At 37.6% G+C, this 17,942-nt stretch overlaps 1 protein-coding gene across 1 annotated transcript in view; it reads left to right on the top strand.

The window, feature by feature from the left end:
• The window catches only part of LOC133650978 (receptor-type tyrosine-protein phosphatase gamma-like), a 369,942-nt gene that overhangs the window by 195,404 nt on the left and 156,596 nt on the right, over positions 1 to 17,942 (top strand). Inside the window, exon 3 of the mRNA XM_062048807.1 lies at positions 12,309 to 12,488. Coding sequence (XP_061904791.1) covers positions 12,309 to 12,488 — 180 coding nt within the window. The remainder of the gene's footprint in view (positions 1 to 12,308; positions 12,489 to 17,942) is intronic.

The raw sequence follows: 17,942 nt of genomic DNA, 5'->3' as shown, positions 1-17,942 counted from the left end.
AAGCCGCAGATATATGCACTGTAAAATGTATTTACACAGAAATATTTTGGACATTTTTATTTGCATACCTTAATTGTTTCTCAAACGGTGTATGTACAGTAACACGGCTGATCAAACACAAAATAAGTCATCGTTATGGACCCGGAAGCTAGCTCTCCAATCAGCTAAACAGACTCGATAACTCCACGGAGACGTTTCGGTGAATTTACGAAACTGAAACAATACAAACAGAATGTAGTTGTAAGTTAATATTACTAACAAACATACTTGTAAACGTGTTAGCATTATAGCTAACGCTAATGACGCAAGCTTGCTTACATTACGATAGCACGTAAAAATATACTTTACATGAAAACACTCCTACAGGCATCTCACATGAGGCGTTTTAGTAAGCATGAATTGTTTTAGTTATATTGTAAAACCTAAAAACGTTGCTCGGAGTGATGAATGAAGAATCCTTTCGAGCAACAACGTTATGGATGGTTATTCTTCCGGTTCAAAGTACGAAACAGGAAGTACATTGCCAACCGGTATTGAGCGATCTCGTCCAAAAGATGGCACCATAGCACAAACAATACCGCATCTTTTCAGTGTCTCTGTTGAGGTAATATGAAAAGTATTTGTTGAATACAAAACATTATGGCCATTAGCATACAAAAAAACATAAATAAGCCACAGCGTTTTATAAGCCGTTTTATAAGTTTGCCCGTACTCTGCTGGAGGGGGGTTAGCGTAAGCAAGCTCTCACCCCCTTTTTTCCCTTCATGCATATAGAGAGAAAGAAAGAAAGCACATTATACAAAAGTACAATGGAAAGTAAAAACATATGCCGGACAGGTTAAGAAGACCCAAAGGTCTTGTAAAGACACCTCCCCCAAAACGTCACAATTTACACAGAAGCAAAAGATAAATGAAATAGACAAGTGACTTGCAATACTTTTCATATACAGCAAACATCCCTATCATAATTCACTTTAGACCAACGTGGCCTTCAATTGTTTTTTAAAAGAATCAAATGTAGTTGTAGTTTGAAGAGCTAGTGGTAGTTTATTCCAAAGAGAGTTATGTCTGTATATTTAAACCCCCATCCCCTCCTTAAGATATTGTATTGATTGTCTTTGTCATTTTTATTCAAGTGCAAAATTTTGCTAAAAATGTTTATTGTTAGGATTTTTTGGTTTTATTTAAATTGGAGATGGAAATTGTTTAATTCCAATTACAATGTTAAAATATACAAGAAATGCACTTTTTTTGTATTTCAAAGTACCGTATTTTTCGGAGTATAAGTCGCACCGGAGTATAAGTCGCACCTGACGAAAATGCATAATAAAGAAGGAAAAAAACATATATAAGTCGCACTGGAGTATAAGTCACATTTTTTGGGGACATTTATTTGATAAAACCTAACACCAAGAATAGACATTTGAAAGACAATTTAAAATAAATAAAGAATAGTGAACAACAGGCTGAATAAGTGTACGTTATATGACGCATAAATAACCAACTGAGAACGTGCCTGGTATGTTTACGTAACATATTATGGTAAGAGTAATTTAAATAACTATAACATATAGAACATGTTATACGTTTACCAAACAATCTGTCACTCCTAATCGCTAAATCCGATTAAATCTTATACATCTAGTCTCTTACGTGAATGAGCTAAATAATATTATTTGATATTTTACGGTAATGTGTTAATAATTGCAAACATAATTCGCTCCTGAGTATAAGTCGCACCCCCAGCCAAACTATGAAAAAAACTGCGACTTATAGTCCGAAAAATATGGAATATATGTATTATTATTATGCATTATCATTACATCAATGGTTAATTTGGTCTCATAAAAATAATGGCAGTAATATAAGTTACCGGCAATAATTCGAAGGTCAATATCTTTCAATTTGTTCTCGGCCCAGGCCTACGCCACAGTCCACACAACTATGGCGAGTTCAAGGACTGCCAAAATTAGTAGGACAAAACGGCGCTCTCCAAATACTCTCATCAGTGAAGCATAAACCCAAACATTAAACAGTGGACTTTCTAACAATTAGGAAGGTTTGTGGCATGTTTAGCCTCCTACAGTAGTGCTAGTCAACTGGCGGCCCGTCATAGCTTTTATTTTGGCCCGCCGAACATCAACCAAATAGGCTTGATAAACCATTCAAAGTAGGGTTGCTCATGTATGCATTACTTCTGTCGCCCCAGAGGGGGCAACAGCGATGCATAAGTGTCACAGTGAAGCAGCAGTGGGATGAGTACAAAAATATGGACCTATGGACTCTAAAAAAAATCTAAATAAATCGGGAAAATCTGACTTTTAACAGTGACTATACAACAAAGTACCGTATTTTTCGGATTATAAGTCACTCCGGAGTATAAATCGCACTGGCCGAAAATGCATAATAAAGAAGGAAAAAAACATATGTAAGTCGCACTCGAGTATAAGTCGCATTTTTTGGGGAAATGTATTTGATAAAATCCAACACCAAGAATAGAAATTTGAAAGGCAACTTAAAATAAATAAAGAATAGTGAACAACAGGCTGAATAAGTGTACATTATATGACGCATAGATAACCAACTGAGAATGTGCCTGGTATGTTAACGTAACATATTATGGTAAGAGTTATTCAAATGCATATTTCACTACTTCCAGCTTGTAACCTGCACTATATGATTTCCTTTTCGGTGCCATTTTTGTTCAGCCCTTCTCAGTTTTTATAAGCTACCGCCAATGTTGAAATGATCAATTTTCATAGGTACGGAAGTAGTAGCAGGTAGCATCTTTTTTTTCACAATGCACTTCTGCCATGACCCGCCCCCGCCAAATTTTTATTGGTTGACGTGTGTGTGACGATTGCTGATATACGCCTAGTCTCTTACGTGAATGAGATAAATAATATTATTTGATATTTTACGGTAATGTGTTAATAATTTCACACATAAATCGCTCCAGAGTATAAATCGCACCCCCGGCCAAACTATGAAAAAAAACTGCGATTTATAATCCGAAAAATACGGTATTTAAGTATAGAAAATGCTGACTTCGTGAAGTCATTTGTATTTGTGGTTGTGTTGTCTTTTGGACGAGTAACTCTTGGCGATCAAAGCTCGGTTAATGCATGTAGCGCTGGATTTGGACTCCTTTTTGATCCTCGGTCCATTCGGTAGAGTGGGAAAATGTAATGGCGTTCAGCTACTCTTGAGCATCAGGCAGGAAAATCGCAAGCAGAAATGCAAAAAGAAAGAGGGACATTAGGGAAATCCCATGTCCAAAGTCATAGCAAGTCTTCTCCGACAAGAAAATATTATTTTATCGTCGATCGCCTTGAAGCGACATCACTGTAGCAATTGCCTGCTGGCACATTTTGCAACTTGCGGAGAGGTGGAGCTTCACTTCCGTGTTTGGATTACAGTTGAGTGCATTGATAACATAAAATGTAGATTGTTAGACTAACTATCTTTGTAAGAAAGAATAAAAGCTCAGCAGAAAAAAACACTGTAGACAGAAAATATAGAGTTACTTTTATCGGAGGCTTTCACATAGTCAAAACACCTCTTCTCATACCAATCACATAGTTCTGGCTTCACAATAACAGCACTATGCGTCACACCTGGTCTAATTATCATAACAAAAATAAAAAGATGTTTCGTAATGTAATCTGTGGTATTTCTACCTAAATAAATGTTTTCTGGCAGGTTGAAATAAATTGTATATTCTTTTATTGATAGTCCGCAATTCCAAAATGTTTAGCAGGCTCAATATTACATTTTATTATTGAATAGAGTAGGTTAAGACATTGTCATGCAAAGATATGATGATCATTAATTTGTACAATATGTAATGTACAGAATATCAGAAGCATTTATTCAGGTATAAATATCACAGTGCACATTACTTAACATATTTGACAATCAAACCATGATCCTAACAATCCACATTTTGTGTTATTAATGTGTGAAACTAGTATCTAAACATGAAAATGTACCTCTTCTCCTTTAAATGCAAGTGCTCCTACAGCAGGAAAACTAATTCTGTATTTCTACAAAATACAAAATCTGGCAAGACACAAACAAACTGCTGGTATTTTTTTATTGTTATAAAATTGTCTTTTATTAAAGCAGACCAGTCATAATAATACAAACTTGAAAATGATTTGCCTACGGCGTGAGAAAAGAATACCCAATGTTTTCAGCTATGTGGCATTTAGGTGTTGGTGCCAGCTACCACGTTCTCAATCGTATTTCAAAACGGGTGTGAGGGGCGTAAACAATTTTTTTTCCAAAGGGCGGGTATGACAAGAACATTTTGAGAATCACTATGTTAGGGTAACAGGACTGAGTGCACATCTCATCTATCTTGATTCTATCTAATGAAGATAGAATCAAGTGAAAGTATAGTTGAGATTAGTAGCAACACAAATACCATATGTAAAAATAGGAAGGTTTTAAATGATTGCATTTCATGGTAAAGTCTTATTTAGTAAGTGTGGACAGGCATCAGATGGCTTCAAGGGAGTTTAAACAAATATGTATTATTTATTAAATATGTAATCAGATCAAAGTGCAGTTATAATTTGATCCTGCATTTACTCTTTTCATTTTCACGAGTGTACAATATTTTATATCGGCCTGTTTATTTGTCACTTCTTTGGCATGCAAATCAACCATATCTATTTTTAGATATGTCTGTCTGGTATACTGTACAAAGGTGAAAAAAAAGTGCGTAAATGTAAAGGCTGCATATTTAGTTTGTATTAGGCACAGAGAAAAGATCCAGTATGTTATCTGCTTTTATCAACAATATTTTCAGCACTGTATGACTGCAATCATGTTGCTTGGCTGTTAGCCTTAAAGGTGTAAAAAGGACAAGATCGTTTGTTGACATGTTTGGTGAATGCTGTTTTCTGCTCAACTTATCAAAATCTATTCTGCTGCTCAAGTCTTTTACCATCGTCAATCGTTATTTTTAATAAACAATCATTCTGTTTTCAGTAACTCCACTCTGCAGCGTTCTACAGGGTTGGCATGAAATTGGAATGGGATATTGTAGCCTTAATAAATATGGGAGATAAGGGAAAATTGCTGTACTGCTACAGGTAATGTTATTTCCTACCGAGCCATGAATAACAAATGTAATCCTTCTTTCTAATGCAGGCTGCATTCATTTGGTTGCTCTACTTTTACACCCAAACTATGACCCACAGCACGAAATATGGTATTGCTGAATACATTTCAATATGGTCTAATGGATTTGTTCGCTAAACTGAAAACACTCTTATTACTGTATACAAACGAACTATAATTCTGAATATAAGACAGCAGAATATGAATAGAATATGTGAAATATCTTAGCATGCCTAACCAAAGTACTGCATTTAACAGAATATTACTTTTATTTAAAGTTCCTTAAAGCAGTGGTCCCCAACCTTTTTGTAGCTGCAGACCGGTCAATGCTTGAAAATTTGTCCCACGGACCGGAGGGGTATGGTATTTTTTTATTTTTTTTTGTCGTACAGAAATACAATCATGTGTGCTTACGGACTGTATCCCTGCAGACTGTATTGATCTATATTGATATATAATGTATATATTGTGTTTCTTATGTTGATTTACTAAAAATGTATTTATTTATTTGTATTTTATTTTTTTTATTTCTTTTGGCGGCCTGTACCAATCGGTCCACGGACCGGTGCCGGGACGCGGCCCGGTGGTTGGGAACCACTGCCTTAAAGGATCATAGGAAAACTAACCAAGCAATTATTCAAATGTTTTATAAAATAATATATTGGAATGTTTTCATAAATGTCTGAGCTCCTCTTTCCATGCAAGTGTTGTATTGATCAGAATAATGGTACAATTAGTAGTAAAATAGTAGACTTATTTTTTAAACTGCAGACAAGAAGTGTCATTTATTACACTTAAAACATTCTAAGCACATTCAATCACTCGCAACTGGACTGTTCAATTTGTCATAGAATATGTTTGTTCTCTCATCCAAGTAGGCTTCATCAATTCACCGCTGTGACCAATCTATGTCTATGAGCATCAACTGATGAAGCTGCTTGGATGAGAGGACAAACATACTCTAGGACAAACAGAACAGTCCAGTTTCGATGGCTTGAAGGCTCTGAGAATACAGTTACCTGATGGATGAGAACATTGTGAAGGAATCTTGTAACAGGGCGCAAGTGTCCACAGCAAACCCGACATTTTCCACAACAGAAAACGGTCACATGTCGACAGCAATAAAAGTAGCAATTGCCCGATTGATTTATTTTGCCCTCTTTGAATCATGTGCTAATGCAGTGGTCACCAAACTTTTGGAGCCCAAGATCCCTGGTCTCAGCCAAAAAACAAAAAAAAGCTCTACCCCTGCGTCAACTATGTACTGTATATGTACAAGATCCAAAACCAGTGAAGTTGGCCTGTTGTGTAATTCGTAAATAAAAACAGAATACAAAGTGTTGCAAATCCTTTTCAACTTATATTCAATTGAATAGACTGCAAAGACAATATATTTATTGTTTGAACTGAGAAACTTATTTATTTTTTTGCAAATAATCATTAACTTAGAATTTAATGGCAGCAACACATTGCACAAAAAATGGCAAAAGGGGCATTTTTACCACTGTGTTACATGGCCTTTCCTTCTAACACTCAATAAATATTTGGGAACTGAGGGGACCAACTTTTGAAATTTTTCAGGTGGAATTATTTCCCATTCTTGCTTGATGTACAGCTTAAGTTGTTCAACAGTCCGGGGGTCTCCGTTGTCGTGTTTTACGCTTTATAATGTGCAACACATTTTCAATGGGAGACAGGTCTGGACTACAGGCAGGCCAGTCTAGTACCTGCACTCTTTTACTATGAAGCCACATTGATGTAGCACATGGCTTGGCATTGTCTTGCTGAAATAAGCAGGGGCGTCCATGATAACGTTGCTTGGATGGCAACATATGTTGCTCCAAAAACTGTATGTACCTTTCAGCATTAATGGTGCCTTCATGTGTAAGTTACCCATGACTTGGGCACGAATACACCCCCATACCATCACAGATGCTGGCTTTTGAACTTTGCGCCTAGAACAATCTGGGTGGTTCTTTTCTTTTTTGTTCCGGAGGACACGACGTACACAGTTTCCAAACACAATTTGAAATGTGAACTCGTCAGACCACGGAACACTTTTCCACTTTGCATCAGTCCATCTTGGATGAGCCCAGCGAAGACGGTGGCGTTTCTGGGTGTTGTTGATAAATGGCTTTTGCTTTGCATTGTAAAGTTTTAACTTGCACTTACAGATGTAGCGACAAACTGTAGTTACTGACAGTGGTTTTCTGAAGTGTTCCTGAGCCCATGTGGTGATATCCTTTACACACTGATGTCAGTTTTTGATGCAGTACCGCCTGAGGGATCCAAGGTCACGGGCATTCAATGTTACGTGCAGTGATTTCTTCTGATTCTCTGAACCTTTTGATGATATTACAGACCTTAGATGGCGAAATCCCTAAATTCCTTGCAATAGCTCGTTGAGAAATGTTGTCCTTAAACTGTTCAACAATTTGCTCACACATGTGTTCACAAAGTGGTGACCCTCGCCCCACCCTTGTTTGTGAATGACTGAGCTTTTCAAGGAAGCTGCTTTTATACCCAATAATGGCACCCACCTGTTCCCAATTTGCCTGTTCACCTGTGGGAGGTTCCAAATAAGTGTTTGATGAGCATTCTTCAACTTCCTCAGTCTTTTTTGCCACTTGTGCCAGCTTTTTTGAAACATGTTGCAGGCATCAAATTCCAAATCAGCTAATATTTTCCAAAAATAACACAGTTTTCCAGTTTGAACATTAAGTATCTTGTCTTTGCAGTCTATCCAACTTAATATAGGTTGAAAAGGATTTTCAAATCATTGTATTCTGTTTTTATTTATGATTTACTCAACGTGCCAACTTCATGTTGGGGTTTGTATATGTATATAAATGTATATATATATATATATATATATTTTTTTTTTTTAAAAACAAAGATTTGTGTCGTCGTTATTGGTTGATGTCAACACTTTGGCTTTATCACATAGTGCTTCTTGCTGTTTTCCCAATTTGTGCACGTTTTTTTTGTTTTTGTTTTCTAATGTGCCGAGGACCAATGGCAATCGTGTCCCGGGCCACAGATGGCCCCTGTGCCACAATTTGGGCACCCCTACGGTAGAATCTAACTGTTTATGGCCACTATAGTCTTAGTACCGTAGTATATTTGTTTTGGTCTAATATGGGACTCGAGTCACATGTTTTTCACGTCACCACCGGAAGTAGTAAAATCAGCTGTTCACTTGTCAGATTTTCCTATGTGCTAAAAGAAGGGGTAAATGGGGAAATCCTTTAGCTGCCGCCTTGTTTTGTCATATATTGCTGCCTTTGCACATGTCAATGTTTAGTTTTGTATGCACAATAAATCAACACAAAACAGTGCCTGTTTGCAGGCCTGTTTGTCATTCTCCAGGTGGGGATGTCACTGATGTCATATTAATACTTTTTTATTTGTAATATTTTCGCGATCAACTGTTAGGGTCTCAAAGATTGAGTGGTCGATCGCGATTGACGGGTTGTTTTGGTCTGAATGAAAGTGGGATGCGCAACTTCGGCTGCATAGTCGAGCGCACATCCACTGAGCTTTCAGCATAGAACGTATCGTCAGAAGTTGATGAACCGAACGGAGACAATTTTATTGAATGGTTCAATACGAATGTGTATTGTTGCACCCCTAATATACATAAATATATATATACCTGTATATATGTAGTCAAGGTTTCTGTGGTTTACCCGTTACACAGTGCTCAATACCAGGGTAGAGCGGAATATACGTTAGGTCAGGAAAAAACACAGAGGCTATTTCATCCCTACAAGCCCAGGTTTCCCTGCTCTTCAGGGGATTTTCATGGGAAAATCCCCCTGAAGAGCATGGGAAACCTGTGAAACAGGTTTGTAGGGATGAAATAGCCTCCGTGTTTTTTCCTGACCTAACATATATATATATATATATATATATATATATATATATATATATATATATATATATATATATATATATATATATATATATATATATATATATATATATATATATATATATATGTATACAAGCCAAAAGTTTGGACACACCTTCTCATTCAATGTGTTTTCTTTATTTTCATGACTATTTACATTGTAGATTGTCACTGAAGGCATCAAAACTATGAGTTGAAAAAAGGTGAAATGACTGAATACATGTTATATATTTTAGTTTCTTCAAAATAGCCACCCTTTGCTCTGATTACTTTTTTGCACACTCTTAGCATTCTCTAGATGAGCTTCAAGAGGTAGTCACCTGAAATGGTTTTCACTTCACAGGTGTGCAAAGCAGTAACACTAGCTCAAATCGGTTGTCTAGTTACCCAAATCTATACAGCAGGACTGTAAGAGTTTGGACACATTCAAAGCATTTCTGATCACACAAAGTGATTTGTAAGACAGGCTGACACAGCTCTGACCGGAGCAAGGTACACTAATTTTGGAAATAAATTTGTCAGAAGTAGGGCTGCAACAACTAATTGATTAAATCGATTAAAATCGATTATAAAAACAGTTGGCGATTAATTTAGTCATCGATTCGTTGGATCTATGCTATGCGCATGCGCAGAGGCTACTTTTTATTTTATTTTGTTTATTTATTTATTTTTTTTATAAACCTTTATTTATAAACTGCAACATTTACAAACAGCTGAGGAACAATAATCAAAATAAGTATGGTGCCAGTATGCTGTTTTTTTTTCAATAAAGTACTGGAAAGGATAGAAATGTAGTTTGTCTCTTTTATCCGATTATTAATCGATTAATCGAAGTAATAATCGACAGATTAATCGATTATCAAATTAGTTGTTAGTTGCAGCCCTAGTCAGAAGTGCCACTTTCCGTCGAAGCTCTTCAAAATGGCCCCGCCTGTGTGTACAGGATGTAAAAAGGATTTGATATAGGGGGCCCCACCTCTTCAAAATGGCTGTGCCCGCGTTTGCATGAAGTGATGTCATAAAAATGGCAGCACCTGATGGCTTCAAGAGGCAGGTAAAATTAATGAATGAATGAATGAAGCGTTGGTTCACTGAGCGATGTATCGCACACAAAGGCATATTTGGCGCTATGTAAAGGTTTGTAAATGTATCACTCAGAGTACAGTCTGTAGGTTCAGTGTACACAATTAAATATCTTAGTTACTCAGAGAGTAATGTTTGTATGGTAGTTTAGATTGTTTTGTAGTGGGGAATGTCTTTTGTATTTATGATAACATTTAAGGGACATTCACATTTAGGGACGGCGTGGCGAAGTTGGTAGAGTGGCTGTGCCAGCAATCGGAGTGTTGCTGGTTACTGGGGTTCAATTCCCACCTTCTACCTTCCTAGTCACGTCCGTTGTGTCCTTGGGCAAGACATTTTACCCTTTGCCTCTGATGGCTGCTGGTTAGCGCCTTGCATGGCAGCTCCCGCCATCAGTGTGTGAATGTGTGTGTGAATGGGTAAATGTGGAAATACTGTCAAAGCGCTTTGAGTACCTTGAAGGTAGAAAAGCGGTACACAGGTATAACCCATTTATCATTTATTTATAAGATGGCGTTTAGCGTGCTACAGTAGTATAGTTGCCAACTAGCGATTAGCGGCGCTAGCTGCTAGCTTGCATTCAGCGCAGCAGCTGATTGCATTTTTTCAGAGCGGAGTACATATTTTTAGAGCTTTTCTTTTTGTCACTTACACACACCTCAGTAACCTGGAAAGATGCAACACACGTTAGATAAGTATCTTGTAAACAACAGAGGAGGAGATTTGAAGATAATGCTGATTAGTCAAGCAGCGTCATCAAGCCGTTGAAAAGAAAATCCAATATTGTTTTATGGTGTCTACCAGTTAGTGTATTTCATTGATACTGAAAACAGGATTTTGCCTTTGAAATGTTGTTTGAAATGGGTGTTGTTGTCTTATATTTGTGTTGATATGGTAATTTGACTAGTGCCTCCCGATGAGTTGTGCGAGCCCAGTGTTGGTAGCCCAATCTTCAAATCAGTAAAAATATACTTTGTGTCGTATTGATTGGCTGCAAAGCTGCAGTCTTGTTCAGTGGCAAGAATGTGATTATTGCTATTATGTGTGAGAACAACTGGCAATGCAGGGATTGTGAAACAATTGATAATTCCCCAATAATCCTGGATCAGACTCAAGGACAAAGTCTGTTTCTACTTAGCAGGATTTATCTGAACTGCTTTAGTCAAGCAAAACTCACGTGTCTTCTTCAGCTGCAAAGTTGATTTCAATCTGGAGGGAATGACATCCAGAATATTGGTTTAACCCAGAAAAAGTTACATTGCTTCCTTGTTTCCCTGATCCTTCAGCTTTTGTTGTTGCATCGGCTCGTTGTATCCAAGAAGAGATCAAGGTTTAGGATTATTTCTTTGTCAAAGTGCGGCTGCAGAGTATAGAGCAGTGGTTCTCAACCTTTTTTCAGTGATGTACCCCCTGTGAAATTGTTTTTAATTCAAGTACCCCCTAATCAGAGCAAATAATTTTTGGTTGAAAAAAAGAGATACAGAAGTAAAATACAGCACTATGTCATCAGTTTCTGATTTATTAAATTGTATAACAGTGCAAAATATTGCTCATTTGTTGTGGTCTTTCTTGAACTATTTGGAAAAAAAGATATAAAAATAACTAAAAACTTGTTGAAAAATAAACAAGTGATTCAATTATAAATAAAGATTTCTACACATAGAAGTAATCATCAACTTAAAGTGCCCTCTTTGGAGATTGTAATAGAGATCCATCTGGATTCATGAACTTAATTCTAAACATTTCTTCACAAAAAAATAAATCTTTAACATCAATATTTATGGAACATGTCCACAAAAAATATCTAGCTGTCAACACTGAATATTGCATTGTTGCATTTCTTTTCACAGTTCTTTTTGACAGACATTTAAAAAAAATCTCACGTACCCCTTGGCATACCTTCAAGTACCCCCAGGGTACCACTGGTATAGAGGATTAAAGTGGATTGCTAGTTTGCTGCTTCACTCCTGAATGCTTCTGTGTGTTCTTTTAGTGGTCCTGGAGGAATGTAACCATGAGTTGAATGTTGTCAGAAGGGTGAAGGTCACTGCATCTGCATCAATTAAACATGTTTATTTAAGGCCATATTGAAACCTGTAAGCAGGAATGTTCTTTGAAATGTTGCATTATGCAGCAACAACAAATCACATTTTTAATACACTGCTCGTTTGTGTTTCTCTAGGAAGTCATGGACCTGGAGGGTGGTACACATTATACCCAGAATGTGCTGCGAAGAACCAATCACCCGTTGACATCACCGATGAACAGGCTCTGGTGTCAGAAGAGTACCAGGAACTGGAACTGGACAAGTTCAACACTGCGTCCTCCAACCAGACCACCATGAAAAACACTGGAAAAACAGGTGAGCACCTTCATGTCTCAATCATAATCCATCGTCATCATCAATACAATACAGCCTAAAACTTATTCAAACTTAACCATCAACGTTTTAAAATAGTTGTTCATTAAATGCTCGAATTTCACTCTGAATGTTCTGAACTTTGGTTTTCTTGACAGTGTTTCTGTCCTCATGAGGTTGTTAATGTTCCTCTACCTCACAAAGCTGATTAAATCAATGATCAAAGTATCTGCGGCATTAAGATGCAACTACATGAAGCCACCGTCAGCTTTGCATAACTGGCAATGATGCAAAACTCAGTGTTGAGTGTCAAAGGGTAAAAGGTGTTGTGCAACGTTAGCTCATGTATTAAATTACCAGGAGAGTGGAAAAACAAGTTGACTTTATATACTTAATGATGTTTCATTGTATCCATTAAACCATAGTCAATTATATTTACAATCTGCAAAGTATGTGAAAATACCATCTAAACATCACTAAATGCCACAAATTCAGTTGACCATTTTGAATATTCCGCTCCAAATATCTGCGGCAATTTCCGTAGATTCTACGTCACTGTAGTATCGCTTCTGCACTCTGACCATATTTTCAGATCAGTCATATTGGAAATACGCAAACATTGGAAAGAGATGTGCTGTTTTTCATTCACAATCCTTATGTAAGACAAGAACACATGTGCTTGGCTTTTTATGCATTCAAAATCGTTAATAAATAGCCAAGAACTGAGTCAACAGATCGAGGGTCCTCTATTGCGCTCATTGTACCCTCTTAAAACATCTGGAAACCCCCAACAATACTCAATTTACATGTTGTGACCTGTAAATTAACCAAATATGAGTAATATTCTTATTATTAGCGCCAACGCATGTGCAACGTCATACGCCCTCGCGGAGCAGAGAGGTAGCGGCATGGGTACAGTTAGCAGTGGCAGGTGGTACAAGCGGAGCCGTGCGAGTGGTAATACGAGAGAGAGAAGGTGCCAATACAGTAACAAATGGAGGAAGAAGAATTAATTCCCAAGAAAAACAGTTGGTAGTGGTTTTTGGCTTCAAGCGGAAAGATGTTGAACAGACAACCGTAATATGTCAAGTATGCGGCAAAAGCGTTACTACAAAAAGTAGCAGCACTACTAATTTGTAGAATCATTTGAAAAGTCACCCGCTAGAGAATGAAGAGTGCTTGAAACTCCACATGTCAACATCTCCGGCCGGTGCCACACCCAACAAAATGCCGAAGCAACCAGCACTGACCCAATTGAGCCTGGCGTCTTCCATTTCCACATCAACACCATATGAAAAAAATAGTCAGCAACAGAAGGATAAACTACCACATAGTGAAGGACATACACTATTTGATTTCCTATCATGCAGCTAATTTTTATTTGACAGTTATTGAAATATCTTGTGACATCATGCACAAAAGTGCACTTTATTTGTTTTTAACTATTGTAGTGGCGTTCTGTACAAAAAGTGCACTTTAATTTAGTGTTGTTTTGATATGTCATCTTAGTGACATCATGCACAAAAGTGCACTAATAGCTTGTTTTAAAAATGTCTCTGACAATCTTGCACTTTCTGTTTTAAAATGACATGAATGTTTGTGCCACTGCTCAAATGCAGAGGACAAATTTCACCACATCTAGTGTGTGTGTGACAATCATTGGTACTTTAATCTTTAATCTTAATCTTAATAACTGTTTAATAAATACAGTTTTGGTAAATTGACTTAGTTTTAATTTCCCTCTCTGCATGAAAGTTTTAAAATTAGCATATACTGTATTAATGCAGTATGAACAAGAATGTTTTAATGTAGACACATAGAATCATCATACCGGTTTGATTATATACATCAAGTGTTAATTCAAGGCTAAGGCAAAATATCGAGATATACTGTATATCGTGTATCGTGACATGGCCTAAAAATATCGAGATATTAATAAAAGGCCATATCGCCCAGCCCTAGTTCTGAATGATAATTTTTCCCAAAGTAATCGTTTTTGGCTCTCACAAAGTCTGCTTGATTAGCATTGATGTTGAAGAGGATGGGATTTCTCAAATCACGTGACAGGTTTCCTCATTAACTCTCAAAATGGCTCAGGAATCTTCGTGAGTTTTACACTATTTTGATCATATCTATTTAGTCGCAAACTTCAGATGTCCTTTGGTGTCATAAATCAGGTATATATGATAATAGCTCCAATATAGAGGCAACTTGATTTTGCACTCTACTAGTACTTTAGGCCTTTTTTTAACAACAGAACTCAAAGTTATTTACTTTTGAGTGTGACTTTCAGCAATCAAAACTAGCGCTGTCCCAATCCAATCAGTAAAAATAAATAAAACGGGTATCAGATTATATTGGCCTTCATCCAAAATATCCAATATAAGAACTTTGATACAAGCAGTCTGTTCTGCTCCCGCTAACGCCTCTTCTAAGCTAGCTCAGCAGATAGATAACAGGTTGTCTCCATTTTGAGAGTTTTTGCTTCAAAACACTGTAAAAGTAAACATACAGAAATAAAGAACCATATTTTTGGACCGTAGGATATAAAGTGCACTGCCAATGAGCGGGTCTATTCAGGTCTATTTTTATACACAAGGCGCACCGGCGGTTGATGTATATTCACAAACCCCAGAATTCTGAATACCAACATGAGGCAAATGCCTGTCGTTTTTCTACATTTAAAACACTTTGTTGTGGTCTCCATAACATGTAATGGTTTAAATGTTGCATAGATTATGTTCTAAAGACCATCTTCATGCCGCTTTCTGACCGTCTCTTCAGGATGCACCGTTTTGTCTTGTTTACGTGGCCCACCTTTGACAGCATCGTCTCCCCGTCATCTGTGTTGTACCGGTAGTTTTTAGTGATGAGAGATATAAGTAAAAACTACGCAACTTTATATTAGAAATGGCAACAGTGGAGTATGAATGCCCCACAACAAGAGGATAGAGAAAAAAGAAGGAGCTTATTTACTACGCCACTACGACATCGGACTACATTGGCGGACGCACACAAATCTTCGGGACTTATGCAGATTTAAAATACACAACAGTAGGAACCAATAGGTAAGAAAAGTTGGTTGTGCATAATAGGTCGAAACAAAACGCCAAATAATATGTCTCCTAATAGGTGCTATTTTTGGGTCCTTATACACACACCATAATAATACCTTCATGTTGAAGCACAGCACGTCTACACTAGCCATAATGTGCTGACAATCCATCAAGCAGTGTGGCTTCATAGCTTACCAAAGACATACTGAAAGATTGTTGAGTGCCGTGTAATGTTCTATATTATCAATAAAACATCAACGTTTTGTGCTTGCTTGCTAATGTAATTTATTAAACAGGCTTCTTCTTGAAGTCCACACCTATCTCTTATGCATGACTGCCCTTTACCGGTCACACTTATCATTACACCATGTAACAAATACAATTGCTTCAAGGTCTGTAAGCACAACTAGAATTAATCTGTACATTAGGCGCACTGGGTAGGAAAATCAAATGATTTTAAGTGCGCTTTGTAGTCCGAAAAATAATAATAATAGTGATAATACATTTTATTTATAAGGCGCCTTTCTGGGCACTCAAGGACACCGTACAAAATCAAAACAATAAAGTCAAATTGGATAAAAACAACAACAACAACAACAAAGATAGAGAAGATAAGATGATTACAATGAATAAGCAGTCAGGAATAGGTGTGTTTTGAGTCTTGATTTGAAGAGGGATATTGAGTCTAAGTTACGAAGGTCTGGTGGTAAAGAGTTCCAAAGATGTGGGGCAGAGCGGCTGAAAGCTCGGGCAACCATGGTGGACAGTTTAAATAAAGGGACAGTCAGATGGATGGATGAAGAAGATCTTAGGGAACGTGAGGGCGTGGCGACATGGAGCAGGTCAGAGAGATATGACGGAGAGAGGTTATGGATGGCTTTGAAAGTGAGAAGAATTATTTTAAAGTGGATACGATGTTTGATGGGTAGCCAGTCGAGTTGCTGCAGAACAGGGGTGATGTGCTGGATTGAAGGGGTTCTGGTGATTATCCGGGCTGTAGAGTTCTGGAGAAGCTGAAGTTTGTGAAGTGACTTGTGAGGGAGACCAAACAAGAGAGAGTTGCAGTAGTCCAGGTGAGAGGTGACCAGGCTATGGCCTAGTATGGCAGCATTATGTGGGGTAAGGGATGGGCGAAGACGATTAATGTTTCGTAGATGAAAGTAAGCAGACCGGGTAATGTTGTTTATGTGGGGTTGAAAGGAGAGTGTGCTGTTGAGGAGGACACCCAGACTCTTGATTTGGGAGGAGGGTGAGACAGAGGAATTGCAGAGAGTAACGGACAAGCTGTTGGTTTTGGCGAGAATGGTTTTTGTACCGACAAGTAAGATTTCGGTTTTATTACTATTGAGTTGAAGGAAATTGGATGAGAACCACTGTTTGAGTTCACTGAGGCAGTCTGTAAGGGAGGAAGGAGGAAGAGAGGCAGTTGGTTTGGTTGAGATATAGAGCTGGGTGTCATCCGCATAACAGTGACCCTTTTTTTTTAATTTACGGAAAATATTGGCAAGGGGAAGAATGTAAATGATAAAAAGCAGGGGACCAAGAACAGAGCCCTGGGGGACACCAGAGGAAACGGGAGACGGAGGGGATTTTAATGAACGGAGTTGAACAAACGGAGTGCGGTCGGAGAGATATGATCTAAACCAGTGAAGGGGTGTGCTTGTGATGCCAATACTGTGCAATCTAAGGAGGAGGACAGTGTGTGAAATGGTGTCAAAGGCTGCAGTGAGATCTAAGAGGATTAGGATAGTGAAAGACCAGAATCAGCTGCCAGGAGGAGATCGTTTGTGATTTTTACTCATGCTGTTTCAGTGCTGTGCAGGGGGCGGAAATCAGACTGGAATTGTTCATATAGGTTATTTAACTGTAGGTGGGAGTGAAGTTGGGAGGAGACAGTTTTTTCAAGGATTTTTGAAAAATGTGTAATGTTAATATTAAGGATACACGATAATGGACATTTGAACCGATACAGTTAACCCATAATTTCCTGATCTCTACAACCAATAACAATAACAGATATTAGACTTAGACTTCCTTTTATTGTCATTCAAATTTGAACTTTACAGTACAGATAAGAACGAAATGTTGTTGCATTAGCTCGTTGTAGTGCAGAATATAAGAGCAATAAGGTGCAGATATAAATAAATAGATTACTGTACAAATAAATATATTGCACTTTTGTATATGCATCCACGTTTCTGAATGTATGTTATATTGTCTTTATATTCCAGCGAGTTCATCCGTTTTTGGGGGGGAATTGAGGGGATTATTATGATGCGTTCAAGAGTCTTATGGCCTGAGGGAAGAAGCTGTTACAGAACCTGGAGGTTCTGCTAGGGAGGATGCGGAATCTCTTTCTAGAGTCCAGCAGTGAAAACAGTCCTATTTGTGTGTATACATA

Source organism: Entelurus aequoreus, linkage group LG01, assembly GCF_033978785.1.
Source record: "Entelurus aequoreus isolate RoL-2023_Sb linkage group LG01, RoL_Eaeq_v1.1, whole genome shotgun sequence".
NCBI lineage: Eukaryota > Metazoa > Chordata > Actinopteri > Syngnathiformes > Syngnathidae > Entelurus > Entelurus aequoreus.
Note: the sequence above shows the minus strand (reverse complement) of the source record. Positions and strands in the feature narration are given on the sequence as shown.